Source organism: Citrus sinensis, chromosome 3, assembly GCF_022201045.2.
Source record: "Citrus sinensis cultivar Valencia sweet orange chromosome 3, DVS_A1.0, whole genome shotgun sequence".
NCBI classification, from domain to species: Eukaryota; Viridiplantae; Streptophyta; class Magnoliopsida; order Sapindales; family Rutaceae; genus Citrus; species Citrus sinensis.
The window spans coordinates 10,469,725-10,491,528 of NC_068558.1; the positions used below are offsets into that span (position 1 = coordinate 10,469,725).

General features: G+C 33.6%; 2 protein-coding genes across 5 annotated transcripts in view; both read right to left on the reverse strand.

Annotated features, from left to right (window-relative positions):
* Nucleotides 1-2,149: 2,149 nt before the first annotated feature.
* LOC102609569 (LEAF RUST 10 DISEASE-RESISTANCE LOCUS RECEPTOR-LIKE PROTEIN KINASE-like 1.2) overlaps nt 2,150-21,804 on the reverse strand; it is a 43,092-nt gene continuing 23,437 nt past the window's right edge. The window contains exons 1-5 of one of the 4 annotated variants that reach the window (XM_052438013.1): nt 10,360-11,278; nt 8,536-9,219; nt 3,677-3,712; nt 3,325-3,585; nt 2,150-3,239 (exon numbers count right to left, since the gene is read on the reverse strand). In XM_052438013.1, coding sequence (XP_052293973.1) covers nt 2,350-3,239; nt 3,325-3,585; nt 3,677-3,712; nt 8,536-9,219; nt 10,360-11,179 — 2,691 coding nt within the window. In that variant the 5' untranslated portion in view covers nt 11,180-11,278 and the 3' untranslated portion in view covers nt 2,150-2,349. Of the gene's footprint in view, nt 3,240-3,324; nt 3,586-3,676; nt 3,713-4,643; nt 5,753-8,535; nt 9,220-10,359; nt 11,279-21,804 lie in introns of those variants that run through there. The other 3 variants (XM_052438015.1, XM_052438014.1, XM_052438016.1) reach the window with 3 other exon arrangements.
* Nucleotides 12,935-17,192, reverse strand: LOC102610994 (LEAF RUST 10 DISEASE-RESISTANCE LOCUS RECEPTOR-LIKE PROTEIN KINASE-like 2.1). Its single transcript, XM_006477727.3, has 3 exons — nt 16,339-17,192; nt 15,905-15,940; nt 12,935-14,194 (listed from the first exon to the last, which is right to left on the reverse strand). The coding sequence occupies exons 1-3, from the start codon at nt 17,108-17,110 to the stop codon at nt 13,065-13,067; spliced, it is 1,938 nt and encodes a 645-aa protein (XP_006477790.2). The 5' UTR covers nt 17,111-17,192; the 3' UTR covers nt 12,935-13,064.

Consider the following 21,804-nt stretch of genomic DNA (forward strand, 5'->3'; position numbering starts at 1 on the left):
TTTTTTTTTAAACTTGAGATATTCTAGTATTCTTTATATTCCATAATTGTTATGTAAACTGTGTGATTTGAGTTTGGTGGATATTACCGAGCTTCTATCATTATTGTTATTCAATTTAAATTTCAAAGGTGAAAATAGTTTATGGTGCAATTGAAATCAAAATTAATTAGGTTGTAATTAATTTCCACATTATGATTTTTTTTTCTTTTTTTTTAATAATAAAAGATGAGGCCCAAACATTACGTGATAGGCATTACTAATATATGTCATCTATAAATTTATTACAATAGATGACATTTAAAATAGGATCATCTTTTGTTGACCACTATAGATGACCGTTACAAAGATGACACATTCGGACGACTCATTATAAGCCAGTTTTAACTTTTAAGTGTCATCTTTAAGCAGCTTTGTAGTAACCAAATCTTGAGCAACTGCTGCCACAATAAGCTTTAGTTTACAAGCTAGTGATTGAAGAAAACTTTAAAGGTGTCGTATCATGATTATCTAATGCGTATTTCAAAATACTAAATCTTACATCAAAAAATGAATAAACCTCTAGGGTGGTTTATAACAAGAAATTCGTCTTTATTTTTATAAGTCAAGCATGTGGATGTCTATACACAAGCTGGAGGCTCAATGGTAGTAAATAATGATTAAAATTGTTCCAAATGTGTGATCGAGTGGTTTTCAAGTAGTTTTATTTAACTGACCACCAGGTTTAAATTTGGGAAAGATAAAAGTCTAAAAAAAATAAATTAGGGCTTTGCCCATCCTCTAACTTTTAAAAGACTAAATAATGATTTAAATTAATTTAAATATAACTTTAACTACTTCTTCAACAAAGGTTAAAATAAAATTAAAAATTTTGTTGATCACCACCTTGGGATCCATCATACCTTCTAAATAGAAGAGTGAAAAGCACATATTACCGTAAAATTAGTTAGAGTTGAACTATTGGCAACCCTTAATAATTCTTATAATATTACTTTCCTATTATAATTACATTAAAGGACAAAATAAATATACTTAACCCCTATATTTCTCTCTTTAATTATTTACACCCGCACAACAACTCCAAAGTCTTTTCTATTTTTTTGTGACCTCACAAACATTTTGTACTTTAAAATCTTTTTTTTTTCATTGATCAAGTTTTTATTTAAAAAAATTATATCATAGCTAATTGAGTTCACTTTTAATTTTACTTTTTTTATAAGACTTTTAATTTTACTTAATACGTATATATGTATGATTTTTTTTGGAGTTAAATATATGTGATTTCATCATTCATTTTTTTTTTAAAGAAAAAATGTAATTGGAGTTGAATGGAAGAAACTGAAATATTTTTCTTTTCTGAATTGGAAAGAAATTGAAAAACTAGAAAAGGAAATTCTGGCTTCTGGGAATGAAATCAGATTTTAACAAGAAAAGGGGTTTCAAAAGAAAATCAAAAGGACGCTAACAGTCCAATTCAAGTACTTATTGGACTAAGACGATTTTAAAGCGATTTTAGAGCCCAAACTGAGCCCAGTATATAGTCACAAGTTTATTGTGAAAAAAATAGAAAAAGAATTTTGAGATATTTGGCGATGGTTAAAATGATAAAATCTTTTGAAGATAAAAAGCGGAAACGAAATTATAGTTAGCCACAATTATCTTTCTCCCCAGATTTGCAAGCATTATTGACAATGTAGGATTATGTAATCATACTACTAATTATCAAGAATTATGATGACTTCATGGAGAAATTAGAAACAATATTGTTTATTTAAATTTCTCAAGTCCGTGACTCAAGTGTCTGGAAGGAAAGACAAAGGCAAAGGAGTGCCATCAAGTCTTAAAAATGATCTAATTGATACTTTTTGGATATGATTTTAGTTAGACCCAATAGATAAAGAACACATGTACAGTTCTAAGAAAAAAAAATGGTCTTACTTGGGCAATGCTTGCTGAGACTAATGACCATGTTGAGTATTTTTAAACACCATATGCTATAATCTAATGAAATGATATCCCTTATTATTCTATAATAAATTATCTAAAACAATTTCTTATGTAAAGTTAGGGGGGAAAAAAAAAATCAGACTACTACTCATAGCGCAGCTGCTCTAAATACACCCTAAAACAGAAGGGTCAAAGGAAACGCCAATAAACAATAGGAAGGCATTGTGCTTAAATGATGACCTCAGTATAATTGTATAAGCATTAAAAGCGAACTCTTACTTATGTACATTAATCCCATTAAAGATCATAGCTAATGGCAGAGGGAAGAAGAAAATGAAGTCACCCAATCCTTTGCTTTCTCTTCCTTTTGTACTCGAAAATTTGGTGAAATGAGAAACAGAAAACTTAACTACTGGAAGTTGGTGTCGTCTTCGTGCTGGTCCAAGAGAGAGTGACAGAATCGGGGGATTGTGTCATCATCTCCTCATGTGTCTTCTTGTCATCGTACCCATCACTCTCTATATCCCTTAAAGCGTCCAAGACGTCCACCATATAAGGCCTCAAATCCTTCTCACTTTGCAGACACTGGAATGCCAACTCTGCCACTGCATTTATCGTCCTCCTTACCTTGTTGTCTGATTCATATCCAAGAGTTTGATCCACGAGCTCGTGCAATGCTTTGTTTTGGATCTTGTTGATTGCCAGATTTGACAAATTAATCTCATGTCGGTGTCTAGTAATATCAACTGCTGGCATTGATGATATTAACTCAATCAAAACAACTCCGAAGCTAAACACATCACTCTTGTCAGTAAGCTGATAGCATTGGTGGTATTCGGGATCAACGTATCCCGGAGTCCCCTGTGGAGCAGTCGAAACATGGGTGACATGATTTGGAAAGAGACGGGAAAGTCCAAAATCTGCAACTTTAACACAGAAGTTGTTGTCAAGAAGAATGTTGTTGGTCTTCACATCACGGTGGATGATATCAGAAGCATGAAGATATGTCAATGCGCTTGCTGTCTCAATGGCGATCTTCAAACGTGTAGGCCAAGGTAGGGCACCAGGCTTGGCACGTTCCCCGTGTAAATGATCAGCAACTGTGCCATTGGAGATGAATTCATACACAAGCAAGAGTTCACGACTGTGACGGGAAGTACATCCGTAAAGAGAGACAAGATTTTTGTGGCGCAAGCGAGCTAGTATATCAACTTCATTCATGAATTGTTCAACTCTTTTGTAATTGTTTTCATATAAACGCTTGACTGCAACAGCTCGCCCATCTTGCAGTTCACCTGATTAATTAAAATGTGAGTTTCCCTTTAACTTGTTCATTGAAATAATTAATGAAAGTTGGGAACATAGGGTCTTGACACTTACCATAATATACAGTGCCAAAGCCTCCATCACCAAGTTCTCTGGCAGAATCAAAATAATTGGTGGCCTCTTCGAGTTCACCATAGCTGAAGACTTGAACTCCATGATAGTTACCTCCCTTCTCAAGATCCACTTTTGATGAGGGTTCAGACGATGTGTTGCGAAATAACAGAGTTGAAGCAGAATGTTTGTTCTTCTTACGACGTAGATAAATCAAGAAAATAGCAGCCATAATGCCCATACCCCCGAAAGCTGCACCAACTCCTGTTTACAGTAGTGAGACCAATTATCAATTCTTGATGCATGTGTTTGTATATGTTACTGAAACAAATGGAGGACTCGTATAGTGTATTACCTATAGCAACCTTCAGTTTCAAGTTTGCACCATTACCTGTGTCAGTGAAGATTTAGAAAAATACAAAGGCACAAATTATTATTAAAAAAATTATAATTGTAAAATAACCTCTTCAGAAATTGCATTTACGTCAATGCAGAAATTAATATTCAAATCAACTCAAAACTTGAATTCCAATTGAGTTGGAATTACACAAAATTCAGACACTATGACAGGCGTTGGTGAACTGATATCTACTAGAAGCTGCATTAGAATTCTGTAATCTAATCTATGATCAACTTATATTAAGTAATATAAAATTATCAATAACATCAAGATAGAAGATGAGATGGTCCAAATATCAGTTTCCCGATGACAGATTCATAGACTGACAGAATAAACTTCCAGCTTTCTTTGATTATGTACAAAATATAAAGCAAAAGGTCAAATGTAATTTAGAACAGAGGAAACAGAGTAAGAGCATTCATGAGCAATGGAAGAAAAGGAAAGCTTAAATATGAGCCTATGAACAAATTTTCTTGCACCATCATTGATGAACAATATGATTAATAGCTAGGAATCATAAGTAATACCCCTTTCCCAAGTGGTTTAATGCTCAAAAGTCATAGAAAGTTTTTAGTTCTAAACTAGAAAATGAGACGAGAAACAGAAAATCCTATTCTGGTTTGGCCAAGAAACTTGAGGGGGCAAAAGAATTTCTTCTTCCAAGCCTGAAACCTTTAGTTCTTTCTAAATTTCCAATCATAGAAGTCGAACTTCACTGAATGAATGAGATTCTCAAAGCTATCCACATTTCAAATGCAAAGCATTTTAGAATCATAGTAACATATAACAATATGATACAAAATAGCAAAAATAGAACTGGAATTGTGCCATAATATTGATAACCATAGTAAAGCAAATAAAAATGAAGAAACAAGATCTAGCAAAAGGCAAAAAAAAAAAGGCAAATGCACTGAAGAGTTACCATCATCACATGTTTTGAGATGAGGTCTATCTTCGCAAAAGCAAACAAATTCATTATTACTGAATCCACAGCGTCCACCACTTGCCTCACAATTGCTGCAACTATGTGCAGTCCAATTCAAGAGGAACCCCATCTTTAAAATTTCAGTGTAATTCATTGACCCCAAACTAGCCAAATCAACACCATTATCTAGATGCACAGGTGCGTACGCAAAAGACTGGCACGACTCGAATGAATAGTTTGCATCCACCAACACATCCTTGTGAAAACCGGCAAAAGAATGGAGTGTAGCATTACTATAACAATTTATAGGATACGTACCGTACTGAGGAGGATTCTCAGTGCAGTTGTACCAGATAAAAAGATCTGTTTTACTACTAAAATTGAAAGGAGTTCGGTCAAGAGTAAGATTCTGAAGAGGAGTTTGACATGATTCTTCATAGACCAAAGAATTGGCCACAAGAAGTGAAGTGTTAGGATAGAAGATATCTTTAATGATGTAATCATAACGAGAAATGGTAAGTACAGGGTTTTTGTCATTACAGGTGATCCCAAAGTTTGGATAGCCACAGAAGGGTTCTTGTTCTTCAGAAATCCAAAAAGGGTAGCTTATTATGAGGTCGTTGCCGCATGTTCTTGGGGCACAAGCCTTGAATTTGGGGTCAAGAGAAAGGGTGTGGCTGGAAAAAGTGATGATGATGATGATACATCGAAGAAGAGTTATTTTGAGTGTGAAGATGTTTTGGAGATCCATATGGATTTGGAAAATGAAGGGAAGAAGAGAAGAAGCGTAAGTAAATGGAGAGAAGCATAATGGAAGAAAATTCTAATGTAGTTGGTAGTGGTTGGCAGCGGAGGCTTTTGAGTTTATAAGTTGTTTAGCTTGTATATTTTATTGTCAATTCAATTGTGTGATGTGAATTTGCAAGTGGAAAAGAGACCAAGTGGGAAACAAAGATCCAAAAGAAAGCAAAGATGTCAGCTTATGGGCGAGATCAGCTTGTGGGCTATTAAGCTGTTTCAATAGTTCATTAAATATTTTAAAAATTCATATGGATGTTAGAAAATTCTATCCAAGAGAAATCTCCCAGTCCTAGTTTTTTTTTTTTTTTTAACTCTTTAAATGTTTTTTTAAGAGTGATTTAAACTCTTAGCATCCCATTTCCACTACCAGAAGCAAACAAGGTTATATGAGCTATTCTTTAGAGATGCGTCATCTAATCCTACATGGAGCTAAGGACAATAAATTAAATGATGAGGATAATGCTTGAAGTCCTGTTGCTGTGAGTAGGCGGGTGGGGCATTTTTGCTGCCAAAATATTAATGATTCTGATTCACTGCCCGACTTGTTGAGTTTTGGTTGGCTGAACGAAAACGTGTGGACAAAAAGAGAGTAACTGTTGAGGTTGGCTTGACTCTTTGGGGGAGGATGAAAATGATTTTTAGGTTTAGGGGCTGGCTACGGTACAGATTCTGTACCTTACAGACCAGGTTAGCCAGCTTCCCAAGGGTGCCATTGGAAACAGCTATTTGCACCGAATTAAACCCCGAATCAAACTCCGACTTCAACGCACCGTTTTACTTAAGCTAAAAACGCACCATTTGTAGGGTTATCTCTTTTTCGTTATTGATCGAGGTCACACCAGCCACAACTAAAGTCGTCCCAAAGTACCCCAGCTGCCGCCACTGTCCTTCTCAACTGGGTTGTTGTCTTTTGTTGTGTTTTTTTTTGGGAATTTGCCCTCTTTGATTATTTGGTTAACTTTTTCTTTTTTATTGTTTTTTTATTGAATTAAAGTATCAAGTCCCTGTTTTGGCCATTTTCATATGTTCTTTTCTGGGTTTTTCATTTCTTAGTTGTAGTATGAATTTCAAATAAAGATCAAATTTTAAAATTGAGTTATAAGTTATTTCTTCCTATTTCAAGTTGCTTTAGTTTTAGGATTTTGAAAGTGGGGGTAATCTGGAAATGTTTTGTGGGTTTAATCTATAAACAATCATTTGAAGCCGAGTTTGAGATTGAGAATGGCTACCAGAGTGGAGATTGATGAAGACAGTGACTAACAAGGGCAGCTTGTGGGTCTTCCACTAGAAGCTTGATGAGCCCGTGGATGAAGAAGCTGGCAGGCTTAGAAATATGTACAAAGAAATATGTAAGCTGGGTTATAGTGGTTTGATAAGCTGGTTCTATTTGAGTTGGTGGTATTCTGTTTCCTAAAATGTTTTTCATGGTTTTCTAGATTTATGCTTGGTAAATAAGAATTTTCAAATTTTAAAAGAAGCTTAATCGTTTGCCGAGAAGGAAGATAATAGTCGAGAAGGAAGATAATAGTTGAGAGTGTGTTTGAGAAGAAAGAGGGAAGATAACAATTAAGAGAAAGTAGAAGTTATCCTTGGTGCAGCGCAGATAAAGCTTTCGATTGAAAAGAAAAAGAAAAACCTTAAAATGATGTCGTTTTTAGAATTTTTGGGGTTTGACCCGGGATTTGACCCAGGGTAAATAGCAGCGGGTGCCATTTGCTTGCTTTGTTTCCACATGCAGGGACACGTGGAGTGCATGGAGTGGGGGATGTATGTTACAGAATCTGTAACATACCTCTCCGTTTAGGTTTAATGTTGTTGCCCAGATCTCAAAGATCTAAGATTGAGGTATGTCTTCATGATCATTTCTGTTATTACGTATGTTTCGGGTTAGATACTTAGACAATTTTATGTTTAATTTACAATAAATGATATTAAAAAGGACTGAGACTTATAGTGTTTCTTTTTTTCCTCGTAAGAGAAAATTATTAAATCATATTTTGTAAATTAACAATGATGATTAAGTGCACGATTGCAAAGGTGTCAAGTTTCTATTGAGGAATTCTGTAATAGAGCCTACAACTGTCTAATTAAATCTTGACATAAGTCACGCTCTCTATAGGCTAATAAAGAAAAGAGTAATTGATTTATAAAAATAACAAAACTCTTCACCTAATAGGCCAATCTCTTAAATTTTATGTTTCCAAATTCTAGACTCAACCCTAAACAATCACAAATTTAGTACGTACTCGAAACGAATAGAGGAAAAAATCCAAAAAAGAATCATAACCATTAACCATTACCGCAAAAATAGGAAGAATTTCAATTTGAGCTGAGGTTGAATAATCAGCATAGACTGATCAATATCGAGCCCAAATTGTGGTCAAACTAAACAGCTGTAGAAGATTTTTCACCCCTTTCTCTAAAACCCCGTTTTGGAAAACTTGAATTTGGAAATACACACACAAAATAAGAGCAGGTTTTTCTAAACTGTAGAGCAAAATATCTAAATGTTGACTGAATTTAATTGGACACCAAACAAAAATCACATTGGCTATGGAGGAGGAGGGGCCTACCGGCGAAGGCAAACTAGACGGTTGACATGTTCAAAGACGTTGACGTGGAAATAAACTAAATCGCACCAGACACCCAATTAAATTAAAGCCTACTCAACTACATACATTGCGATGATCGTGACCATTGACCAGTCATTAGATGTGACTTTTTCTCATTTAATAAATAAACAAAGACCCAGAAAAGTAATTACAATGAACAATAAACTGTTGTATAATTCGACCAATAGAAACGCTGTTAAATTAAAGAGAAAATATAACCGTTTCTATATATATGTATTTTTTATATATTCTAAAAGTTTCTTAAAATTTAGAATCGAGCAAATTACTGAATAACCCTTCTTCGTTTCCACTTAACTTTTTTTTTTTTTTAACACCGTTTCCACTTAAATTAGATAGTTTAAGATTGTGAAATTTAAACTTAAACACAGTTTAATATCCAGTAGAAAGTTGTTTGGTATCATTTTTAAACCTAATTTTTTATAAACTGTGTGAAAATGAAGGGCGTAGATGCATACCAGGAGGATAAAAGCACGAAAATTCATCTGAAGACTGATTAGATCCGCATATCCCTCGAGGATGATGAGAAGTACACGTCGAACAGAGCTTATCTTCCGCATCATATCTCACTTCGAACCCTTGATTCAGAGCCTCGATCAATTTACCTTCCTCAAGATAACCAATATTGGGACGTGTCAGTTGTATGGGGACTTTGATAACACTGGAACATGAGTTGCTAAGATTGTGAAGCCGCGAGTCTTTATAGTTGTCGATCGTGTAAAAGCTTCTTATAACCACTCCACCTTCTGAGGTACAATTATAATTATTTTTGCCCAGCTGTGAGGAGGAATCACCGGAGCAATCATAGAATAAACTGAGGTTTCGAACCTTCTCAGCGTAATTAAATAGAGGGTCGCTGATACTGGATTTCCGAATTGATTCAAGACAATCTCTACCTATATAATCAGCTATAACAATTCTCATGATTGGATTTGTATTGTTAATCTCTAAAACTCGAAAACTTTGATGTCCGATTCGTATGGTAGCATAGTCATTGTCATGACATTGGAGCTCGAAACCTTGGCGACCACAATACTGAGGCCTAATGTTGCTTCCCCAGAATGGATACCCGATATCCTGCAAGTCCCCACACGAGTGAGAGCTGTTGCATGACATGAACTGTTCGTCAACATCGCCATCGCCTTGAGATGCAGGAACGGCAATCAAGATGCAGATCATGAAGGTGAGGATGGAGATGAGAATTGGCGGAGGGAAGAGATGACTCATGATTATGTACAGCTATAATCTCTTTGAAAGAAACAAAGACTTGGTAAGATTATATGGGTTTTGTTTGCTTGTATGAAGCGGTAATTTCCTAGTGCAACATTTCAATGGAGAAAACAATTTTTTTAATAATTTGAAAAGCAGTCGCGAAAGCAATTTGTAGAAAATTTTATAACGTATAGACTAGCTAGTTCCCATGACAAATAAATTAATTAAAGGTGAAGAACCCCATTAGAATTTTCCACGAGAGAGCCAGACTGAAATCCAATGGCCGTTGACTCTGACTTTTAGAGAGGGTTTGCCGGTAAACTCGTAAATATATGGGTTGGATCTTGGATTGCAAATCGAGCTAAATTTTTTAACAAAAGTTGGCCTAACCGATCCCCTTTCAACAAGCTTTGGACCCATTTGCAGCTACATGGAAATTGCAGAATCGATTGAAGCTTTTAATTCTTTAGTGGAATTAAAAAGCAATTGGAAGAATAATATAACTCCTCATATTCTATTGCTTTTCCATGTCACCTAAACGAATGGGCTTTGGCTGAAGACTGATGTACCCAAAAGTAATGTCCCCTAAAACATATAAATAGCGGCATAGCACAAACTTATTAAAAATTCAGAGTATAGATTAGTATGCAGAGGATTTTAATTCTCATATATCTAGTCCTAATTTTTAATTATCAATAACTGTTTTATTAGTCTATAGTGCCTCCTCTTAACTCTAAGGTAAAGGATTATTGTGGCAGTTTATTATTATACTAGACTTTAGTTGTAGGATACTTAATTTGATAAACTAGGTTGATTATACGCTTTAATTTTATTGGATTCTGATTATAGTGTATATAATTTTTTTTAAAAGATGTCTTAATTATTAATTATTTCTTACAATATTAGAGCTAAGGATGCTGGTCCATCTCATCAATTTTATCTCTCATAACTAGCTTGGTAGCTACTTAAAAACTAGAAAAAGTAAAAATAGTATATATATATATATATATATATCCCTTTGTATGGGTTAAAAATAAATCAATAAATAAATAAGTATCATGTATGCATACCTGGAGCTGTACTAGGATTAGCGGCGGCACTGTTTGCTGGTGGCTGCGTCCTGAAGCATGTCCTTGGCGAAGGTCGATACGGGCAAAAGCAAGTAAAATCATTAGTAGTCCCGTTATATCCACATTTCCCTCCTGAAATAAGGCAATCATTGCATGGCCCGTGGTCTATAATCCACTTAACCTCGAAGCCCTCTTTTATAACTTGATCAATACTCCATGAATGAATTGTAAATCCTTCAACAGCAAGTGCCAGCACTGGAATCAAGAGACTGATCTTGCATCTGCTTGTCAATTCATCATAACTTGAAATTGCCGGTGCACTGAAGGAACAATCAATGGACCTGTTATTTATCGGACAAGTAAACTTCTGTATCCGTGGCTGATGATGTTCAGTCAAATGATCACAGTAATAAAGCAAGCTGGCGTTTTGGTCGCTGAATGTGTACTCGAAGAGATTGAAATCCAAAGTACTGTTGATAAAGTTTATAAGACAAATGTTCGACATGAAATCTGCTTTTGCAATCTTCAGGATTTGAGATTCATGATAGATTTCGACGATATCATACTTCTGGGAATTGATATCAATGGTGGCTGTATCTCCCTGGCAATCAAGCTTGAAGCCTGGATGACCACAATAATCAGGCTGGTCGTTACTCCAAAAAGGATAGCCAATATCGGTGAAATTTCCGCAGCTGAAAGAAGCAGAACACTTGGAATATGCCTCCTCATAGACATTAACATATATCGAGAAAACTAGTGGGAATTGAAGCTGGCTGAACATAAGGATGAAAAGAGAGATTCTGAAAACAGAGGAACTCATGATCCACAAATTGATTAACACGAGATTATTCAGCGGAAACTTTCAAAGACAGATTAGCTGCTAAAGGATAGTGCCACCACTAAAATAAACTAACTCTTTTCAGTTGTTGACTTAAGGTATGGAAATTGGAAGTAAACGAGGTCCAGTTTGAAGTAATTAACTGAGAGAATTTGCCCAAATACAAGAGTTGACTTGAAATCCTTTGCTTGCTTCCTAGTATTTTCGATCTGTGAAGCCTTGTTTGAATACGCAATTCATCAATTCATTTTCAATACGCAAGTGATGATGTAATCAATTGATTGTCGTGGTTGGTGGATTCATCCTTTATTTGGACTTTGGAGCAAATACTAATTAAGGAATAGGCCAGAGGCCCAGAGCCGATAAACTCTAGTGGTTGTCAATTGTCATGAAATGAGTGTTTTGGAAGTATATTTATAAAAATAAATTCACAAAAGTAAGAAACAGAGCTTCTAATTTTGCTAATAACTAAAATTTGACTAAGTCTCTCAGCATACATTCTACATTGAGAGTGGCATATAGAGAAATATGAGTTAATTAACATTCTGAGGATGGTAGAAAATTACATTTAGGCTGGGTCCAAAAGTAAATTAAAAAAATTAAAAATAAAAAATATTTTATTTTAACTAAAACACACTTTTTAACATTTATTTAACCCATGTACAACATATATTTAAAGTTTTAAATTTTTTAAACCCAACTTTTAAAACCTAATCTAATAAAAATAATTTTTTAAACTATAAATTTGTCAAAGATAATAATTTTTCTTAAAACAAATACAAGATATGAAATTTGGGTTTTTCGGCCCAGCTTTAAGGACAAAAAACAAAATGATCCAAGCCTGACCAAGCCGAGCCCAACAAAAATGGGCTTGTAAAAGATAATAATTTTTAAAAAAAAAATACAAGAAATTCGGGTTCTTTGGCCCACCTCTAAGGACAAAAAAAAAATGATCCAAGCCTGACCATGCCAAGCCCAACAAAAAATAGGCCGGCATTTACCATTCCTAAACTTAGACAATACAAGATAGTCAAGTTTCTAATTAACTTAGAAGTCAAGAAATAAAGATCCCTTAATTTAACTAGTTCAACCTCATATTTGGATCTTTTCCCCAAAAAAAATAAAAAAATAAAAACCTCATATTTAGATCCCACTTGAATTTATTAAATTAAATTAATAGCTTGTCATTAAAGATAATCTACGGGTGGGTAAGAGGATTTTTAAACCCTTTTGAACTCCTTTCCTCACAGTTTATAGTTACAAAATTTTCTCTGAAGTGATAGTGGAGTTAAAGTTTTTAAGTGTAGAGACCATGCTTTTGTTAGTAAAAGTTCATTGTTTAATGAATTTTTTTACGATAGGAATTTATTAAGTACTTTAATTTGTGCTCTCCAAGTAACCTATGCTCTCAATCTAACCGTGGATCATCTTGCCCTTAATCCAAACGTTACAGAGCCTTCGTTGTAATGCGTACTATGTATGCAGAAATCAATCTGTCTTCATATATCCAGCACACTGTTTTTCTTCATCAACAAGGCTATAGTGTGAAATGGAACAATGTTGGGCCTCTGTGCTTTGATTTCTATGGGCTTTGGCCTGATATTAGGAGAGGCCCATCATGTTATTTTCTAGAAGTGCAACTAGAGCAACGAGGCTTATTTTCGTGAAATTTATCAGGATGGAGAACATCTAAACGAGAAACATGATTTCTTCGATATGCCTCCTTATTACACGAAACATATATATGAAATATCCTCTGTTGACTATTCGTAATTAAATATACACATGATTAGATAATTTTTACAAACTAATATAATACATGAACCACAAAAAAGAAATCTAGCATATAGTTTAATTTAACGACTAACTAAGACATGGATGTGAAGGAAGAACCCATTGAAGATAATCTTGGAGGAGAAGAGAGGAAAGGTTTTGGTGGGATTTGCAAGGCTTCAATGCTTCCTTGTAACATGTCTATAACCTTATTCATAGCCGGTCTATACGATGGATGAGTCTGTATACACCATAAGCCCACAATAACCATCTTCTTGGCAATTTCAATTTCATTTTCGTCGCTGCCCATAACACTAGGCAATTTAAACACCTTGCCCTGCTCAACGTGTTTGTATATCCAATGCGGAAAGTATATGTCGCTTGTTTCATCCACTCCAGCATCAGGGTTATTTTTGCATCCAACCATTTCCAATATCATCATTCCATAGCTATACACATCGGACTTGTGTGAAACTTCTCCAAAGCTTCTACTAAGAACTTCTGGAGCTACGTAGCCAATTGTTCCCCTGGCTTCAAATAGTGATACATTACTCTCCTTTCGAGGGCATAGCTTTGCAAGTCCGAAATCGGAGATCTTCGGGCAAAATTCTTCGTCGAGAAGAATGTTATGAGGTTTTATGTCAAGATGCAAAATCCTGGTGTTGCATCCGCGATGCAAGTACTCTAGCCCTCTTGCCGTTTCTATTGCAATGTGGTAGAATTTTTCCCATCCCAAGTGTTGGTGTGCTTTCGAAGTATCTCCGTTGTGTATGAATTTCTCGAGTGATCCATTAGGCATGTACTCGTAAACAAGAGCTCTCTTGCTACCCTCTAGACAAAACCCTAATAATGTGACAACGTTAACATGCGATGTTCTACTAATGCTTGCAACCTCGTTAACAAATTCTTGTACATTTTCTTTTGATGTATTTAACAGCTTCACTGCCACAAGACGACCATCCGGTAACTTCCCTTTGAACACACTGCCGTAGCCGCCTTGGCCTAATTTATGTTTGAATGAGTTCGTCATTTTCTTGATATAAGAAAAGCTGTACCTTTTGGGAGCTAGAGGTCCGTAATTGTTAATGACGGATTCAAGATCTTGATCATCCTTTGATAGCTTCCTGAAAATCGAATTTGATATAATTGATGAGATGTTAAATCCGTAACAGCGAATAATGATGCAGGTAACTGTTAATACGCCGATTCCTGCGCTAGCAACACCTGCAAAAATAAGTAATAATTCATGAGGCCATATTCAATGTTACAGCTTAGAATATTATAGAATAGTAAACCAAAACTGCGCTAAAACGAAACGTAATTTGGTTCCAACATGCACAACCGTATTATTGTCTGTGATAATACGTATCGATTTGATCATTTAAATTTGGCACATATTATCTCTTAATCAATTTATGGTTGCCAAGTCCATTCATGCACAACCGTATTATTTTCTGTGATAGGGTGAACCCTTAATATCAAAATTCAAAGTCTTAACTTCAAAAAAAATTCAGTGAGTGCTGCAGTGAAAGCAATAGTTGTTGGGACAATGTATACAAGATGGGTAAAGTAAAGAAAAGGGTATTATTGGTTCGCAATATAATATACGCCAAATTTTATATGTATATTTAACCAACATGGGATACACGTACTAGCTAGCCAAGATATTCTATCACGTGTTACATGACCACCCACAACCCACATGGTATTTTAATATAATTGTATCCTGAGACACTGAGACTTTCAAACAACTCTTTTGTTTTAATAACATTACTTTGATATCCTTTCAAAGAAAGAGGAAAGCTATTGGCACCTTCATTATTCTTACAAAACCCCACTTCAAATAAAATTTCTATTCTCGACAAATAAGAATTAATACATGCAGATTTTTTTTCCCTATCAAATCACTTACATTTATAATCAATCCTTTTTTATTTTTTATTTTTTGATTTTCTACCTGAAACTTCCTATCAAACTAAAATAAATTACATAATTTTAGAATAATCTACAATCCTTTTTCAATTTCTTATTGATTTATTATTTTTATATTTAAGATTGCTTTCAAATTATAATTTAAAATATGTGTAATTTAAGTCAATAATTAACATTAAAAAATTTGTCACCTAGAAAACTTTTTATTTTTGTCTGCCGGGTGACGATAAGATTGAAAAAGAGAAAAAAAAAATACACAATACTACTTTGAGTTTTAGCAATAAAAAATTAGAAGATTTATTAAAAAAGGAAATTTTTGGTAATAAAATAAATATAACTGAAAAAAGGGTTTCATGGGAGATTAGAGGGTGCCAATAATCCAACTCTCAAGGAAAATAATATTACTTTTATAAAATTCATAAATTCAACAGTAAAACATCTATAAACTACTAGGGTTTGTACCATATGAAATCTATCAATTAAAGAGATATTAAATAACCGACAAATTAATAATTTATTATTTAATCGATGAATTAATAATTTATTAAGTTACAGAGTTATTTACAATTCAATTAACATACATTTAATAACTAGACATTCAATGTATTTTAATAATATTGAAAAATAAGAGATGAAATCCAAATAAATTTAAATCTTAAGCAAAAACAAGTAAAAATATAGTCATATTTTATGTAAACAAGTAACAAGAGAGTCATATTTTATCTAATTCAAATATCATAGTCAACAACATTTGTAATTTTAACAAATTATTAATTTATTATATGAACCGGACAACAAAATTATATAAAAAATTTTAAAAAAAATTATTTTATATTTTATCGAAATTATTAATTTAGTCCATTGGCCAAGTTGGGACTGTGAAAATTTATTATATAATAGAGATTATTAATTTATCAAGTATTAATTTGAAAAAGAGATGCTGCGAAACATTAAAAATTTATCCAGAATGAGCAAGCAAAACATATTGGTCTGTCACCTTACCTATAACAAGCTTCATTCCCAAGTTCAAACCCTTGCCTGTAAGACAATCATTCAAGGTTATTGAAAAGTTAGATCATCATAAAACTTCTGTATGAATTATTGTAAAAATTCAGACAACATATCTAACGTTAATCGATTGATTGAAATTGAGTACTGGTGATGGTTCAAAAGGGAGAACTTAGTTTTGAAAATTTGTTGTGAAATCACACAAATTTTTTAAGCATTTAGATAAATTAAGGACGAGGTTATATTACTTCACCAAACTAACATATATGTTATAATGAAAGAAAATATGTTACTAAAATATACTCTCTTTCATTAGATTTCATAGTTAAGAAATAAATGTAACAAAATTAACAAAATATACTTCAAACTATTGTAAACCTCTACTTACCAAAAACGAAACAAAAAGAAAAGGACAAGCATATACGCACCAGAACAGGTGTTTGCCTGGGGTCCGTCATGGTAAAAGCATACAAATTTCTCTGAATTCGAGTGATTAGATCCGCAGATTCCTCCAGAAGACTTGCATTCAGAGCAGGGATGCGAATGATACCCTACATCAAACCCTTGTTTCAGAGCTTTTCCCAATTCTCCAGCCTTTATATAATTAACAGCAGTCAACAAAACTGGAACTTTGATACTCGAATTACACGTCTTTGAAAGATTAGGAAACTGAACCTCCCCCGAAGCCTCATCAATATTTGTAATATTTGGGTAAAAGACAACTCTTTTTCTGCCTCCTACGTTGCAGCTGACAGTATTCGGAGCTCTTTCAGGAAATATCTCATCACCACAATTAAAGAATAAAGTGACAAATCCGACGCTGTTTTGGCTGTAGTAAAACGGAGAGTTGTTGAATGATGCTTCGTTGAATATTCCAGGACAAAGAGTATCCCAAAGATCACCCCGGGCAATCGTCATTATTCTCTCGGAAGCATTGATTTTCAAAACCCTGAATTTTTGGGGGCCGCGCTGTATGATGGAGAATTGATTGCCTTGACATTTGAGCTCGAATCCTTCAGCACGGCCACAATACCGGGGCCTATTGTTTCCCCAGAAAGGGTAGCCTATGTCCTGTAGGCTTGACCCACAGGAATAGCGATGACTGCATGCCGCGTATTGCTCGTCATGACGGCCGTAAGCTGCTGGGACATTTACAACAGTGATCAAGGTGCAGAAGATGATGATCAGTTGATTACTCATTTTTGTGCAAAGGCTATGGAGGGAGAAGTGAGAGAGAAATGTTAAGTTATATATTAATTTAAGTTAATTAGTTAGTTCAATGGTTTGTAGGGTACACACGTGATAAAAAGGAATGCAACGATGAAGGAGATAATCTGTTAGTGGAAGACAGCACAGTGGTCTACCAGAACTCACAAATAAATGTGGAGTCAAAAGCGCCGCTATACTCAGATTCTAGAAAGTCTTAGTTAAATTGAGAGGCACCGCACTCTTTAGACTCTTTAAAAGAAAGCAAGCAAACCTATTTTGAACGCCGCGTTTCGGTTTGCGAGTATAAGCAATTTTTCACCGGCTTTTCTCTCTCTGTCAATATAGTATGAGCAACTTTTAATTTATTCATTTTATTACATTATTTAGTCATACATGCATGTAACAATTTTGAATGACTGTCCCGTCACTTTGTAATTTAAGATCTGGGTTTCAATGATTTAGTCCCACGTGGTGAAAACGTAAAAATGTTAAAAAAGAAAAACGTGACACACTTGTCATCCAAACATGTATTCATGATTTTAGCTAAATTAAAATTCATTCAACCTCTCTAGGATGTGATTATGGTCATGTTTGGGATTGAAGTACCGTAATTTTTAAATTACAAATGTTGTAGAAAAAAAACTATAATTATAAAATAAAAGTTAATATTATCTAGTAAACATAATTTTAAATAATAATTTTGATAAAATTAGTAAAAACATAATAGAGTTTTCATCATACAAGTGTAAAATTAAATCAATTTATCTTTTAAGTCACAGCAGCTAATGTTTATCAAACAATTTAATATTATAATTTTTAAACTACAACAGTCCAATCTCAATCTTAAACAAGTCCTATGTAGGCTAGTCCTTTAACTTTCTACTTACAATTTCGATCAAAAACTACCCAATTACGGTTGGGGAAAAAAAATTCCTATAATAATTGCCCTAAATTCATGCTATTCATTTTCCTTTAAATCATTTAAAGCACTCAAACAAATCAACATCTTGTTCCTCTCCACATAAAATATAATAGCTGTGTTTGTTCTTGGTACTTATGCTTTTTTCTTTTTTTTTTGTGAGTTGTTGCCTTGTTGGTTTTATTTTAACTCCATGCTTATCAAACAAATCAACACCTTTCTCCTCTCCGCACTAAAATAATAGTAATGCGAAGCAAAGATACTTTTAGTAATAGTAACGGACATGCTATCATTAATCGTTATACCATGAGCACTAATATTAAAATAAAATAAAATGAAATAAAATGTTACGAAAAACAACGTTAATCCATCTGGTTTTTGCACTTAATTGCTAAGACAATACCTCCGATCAGATGTATACGCTAATTTTGTATACATTTATTCTCTTTATCATTTTTTTATCACTGTACATCATCCTTTTTAACTCTTTTTGTCTATTTTTATATTTACTCACTTATTATATTATGTCGCATCACCTTTTTTTTCCTAAAATATAATAAGAAAATTTGCATAAAAATTTTGTACTCTTCGCCAAATGCCAAACGATTTACAGGGAAGAACTGGGGAAAAGAAGTGCAATTAAAATTTAATTGGGATTTAGAAAATTTATAACTTACTAAAATGTGAAATTTATTCTTATTTATAACTTGTCTAAATTGGGACAAAAATTTTCTATAATTACATGAGAGGTATTCCTATATAGAGTATAGATCATCATTAAATAGAAATTTCACTGTATTCCAACAATCAAGCTTCTCTGTGAATCATGTTCATTTTTTTTTCTTTTTTCTTCATTTTTCTTTTCAAATAATATTATAAAGATACAAGGGTAAATTGTAAAATTATGTGGGTATAGAAAGAAAATTTTTATTTTTAAATTTTAATCAAGGGTTTATTAAGTAAATTTGTTTAGGGAGCAATTTAGTGGTTTCAAATAACCTCACTAGAAAAAAAGTAAACATCAATTACCAATATTCGTATTATAAAAGATAATTAAAAAAATAAATGTAGAATAATAGAAATTATACCTTAGCCACTTTATCATCTATTATGTAGAATAAAACGCTTAAAACCATCATATAGAAGAGTTTTTATTAGAATATTACTATTTTAAATTAATTGTTTGATTTGAGCCGTTATTAAAGTATTATTTTATTGTGATTTATATTAGTAATTTTTAAATTGAATAAAATCGGATCAGATTTTATTCCTTCCTTGGAGGATTGAGTTGAATAACAAGAAAAAAAAAATCAAATCATGGACTATTGGTTCAAAATATCATGATTTTTTTTTAATTCCATTTTTGTTCACGATGTTCGACCTTCATTAAATTTTTATTTCTAAGCCAAAAAATTATTAATGGTTTTATGCCTCCTCTTTTCTGATAAATATATTTTTTCTACACATATGCAGATATGCTTGTCAACTTTATCAAGATATCTTCTTTCTAAACCAAGACAGCTCTGCTTGAGAAGTTCCTATGTTTCTTCCTCCTGTGCACGCAAACTCTACGAATACTTTCTTGAACACGTTGAACCCTAACTCTAAGTAGAACCAAAAGCTTAAACATAATAGACGCTTAAGTAGAGAATATAGGGTTAAGTTAGCAGTGGTAGAAATTCAATTTGTATTCCATAAATATGTCCAAAATTCTCTTAGGTTTGCCTGAAACATGGATATCATCTGAAGAAACTTTTCGTCATACTACAGATTTCCATCCTAGTTTATGACGAAACCATTTCCTTACAGGTGCTTTTGGTTTCAAGGTAATGAACCTAAACATCCTATTATTCGATTGTTAAGTTGCATGTAACTTGTCTGATGTAGAACGTTATTTTAGGTATTATAGAATTCTAGAATTTTATTATTTTAGAGCTTTTTAATTGGAATCTATTATGGTATGTGATTTAGTTTTTTATTTCCATTATGATTGTGATTTATTTTTCCTTTTTAAGTTAACTTAGGGAAGTGGGTTTCCTCTATTATAAATGGAGAGGTCTTGTTATCTTTTTTCATAATTTCAAATTAATTATTCAATAAAAATCTTTTTTTATAATTCTTGTAGAGTCATTTGGATTAGAACGTCGTCTATTATCTATCAAAATCTCTCTTGTAGCACATTATTAGAATGAAATCTAATTATATTTCGATTAGAGCATATGCTAATCGCATTGGCTTGGTCTAGTACTAGAACGATATCTACCAATTGATAGAGTGGCGTAGCAGAAGCGGAGTTGGGTAAGAAAATACTAGATATCATGGTAAGAGAGGGTGGTTTTAAAAGAATTGGGACTATACTGAAAATTGAATAAAAATACCGGGTGCAATGGTAATTATGCAAAAGTTTAGGTTTCTAGTAACGGTGGTCAGAAATTGGTCAAGGATAGGTAGATCTGGAAGATTTGATGTCGGTGAACGCAATGGTGGTGGTGATTTGGCTCAAATCGTCTTGGATTAACTGGAAAAGTGAATTGAAGTGGTGGCAGTTGATGGTTGTTCATGGCGGTTTATGGCCAACGTTCAGGGGCAAAGGGCGATTGGGTTTTAGACGGCAGAGGATAGGGATGCTTTTGGTTGTGGTGTCGACGATGAGGCAACAAGATCTGTGGTGGCGCGTGTGTGCAGCCGCGAGTTTTGGGTGATTTTCGCAGCGATTACAGACTGCGGTTGAGGACGGCAATGATTGCAGCTTGGTCGGCAGTGGCTAACGAGGTTGGTGGGTGTGTTGGCCGACGGTAAACAACCGGTGGAGAGGTGGGCGCGGTGGTTGCGTGGCAGCGGCTAGGGTTTTCAATTTTTAGGTTTTTTTTTTAATAAACAATGATTATTTGGTGGGGGATAGATATGAGTAGCCGAGAAAGCTGTGCAATTGGCACAGAACCGCTAGCGGAAGCGGAATTAAAAAATTAGATATCATTCTAGTACTGGACTAAATTAATGCGATTAGCTTACACTCTAATCGGAGCGTGATTAGATTTTGTCTAATCCAAATGGACTAAACTAATGCAATTAGCTTATACTATAATCGGAGCATGATTAGATTTTATCTAATCCAAATGACTCAATGAGATTTTTAATAATGCGTAATGCATAATGCAAGATTAGATGATGCCCTAATCTAAACGACTCTATAAGAGAAATTTTGATAGATAATTCCAGATAATTCCAGAGGGAATTATAAAAAAAAAGTTTTATTAAATAATTGAATTTAAAGTTTAAAATAAAAAGTACCGAAAATAATAACAAAAATACTAAAATCTTAAAAAGTTCAATTAAAATAAAAGGTTCAAAATAATAAAATTCTAGAATCTTAAAATACCAAAAATAACGTCCTATAGTATTGTCTTCAAGAGCTTAACCGAGTGGTTTTAAAATGCCTTTTTTGCATGACCATCCGTGTTAAAATCTTTGGAGAGATATGGACTAAAAAAAGCTAATTTATACTTTATCCACGCCCTATCTTAGAAAGAAAAAAAAAGTTGCATGTAGCTTGAAAAATATTGTATGAATTTGAATTTTTTTTTTTGTTTGGTGCTTCAGACAATTGATACAAGGCACTCAATGAAGAGGTAACGAGAATGATAACGGATAGTGCAGACAAGCCAGTTCACAAGTTACGCTTGATTGATGAAGTACAGCGCCTAGGGGTGGCTTACATCTTTGAGGAAAAAAAATAGAAGATGCAATACAAAAATTATGTCAAGAC

Bases quoted from the DNA above. Each gene is read 5' to 3' on its own strand.
- LOC102610994 (XM_006477727.3), bottom strand. From the start codon at position 17,110: ATGAGTAATCAACTGATCATCATCTTCTGCACCTTGATCACTGTTGTA. The intron at 15,941-16,338 runs GTGCGTATATGC...ATTGTCTTACAG, and splicing joins CCAGGCAAACACCTGTTCTG to GCAAGGGTTTGAACTTGGGA. The intron at 14,195-15,904 runs GTAAGGTGACAG...TTATTTTTGCAG, and splicing joins GGGAATGAAGCTTGTTATAG to GTGTTGCTAGCGCAGGAATC.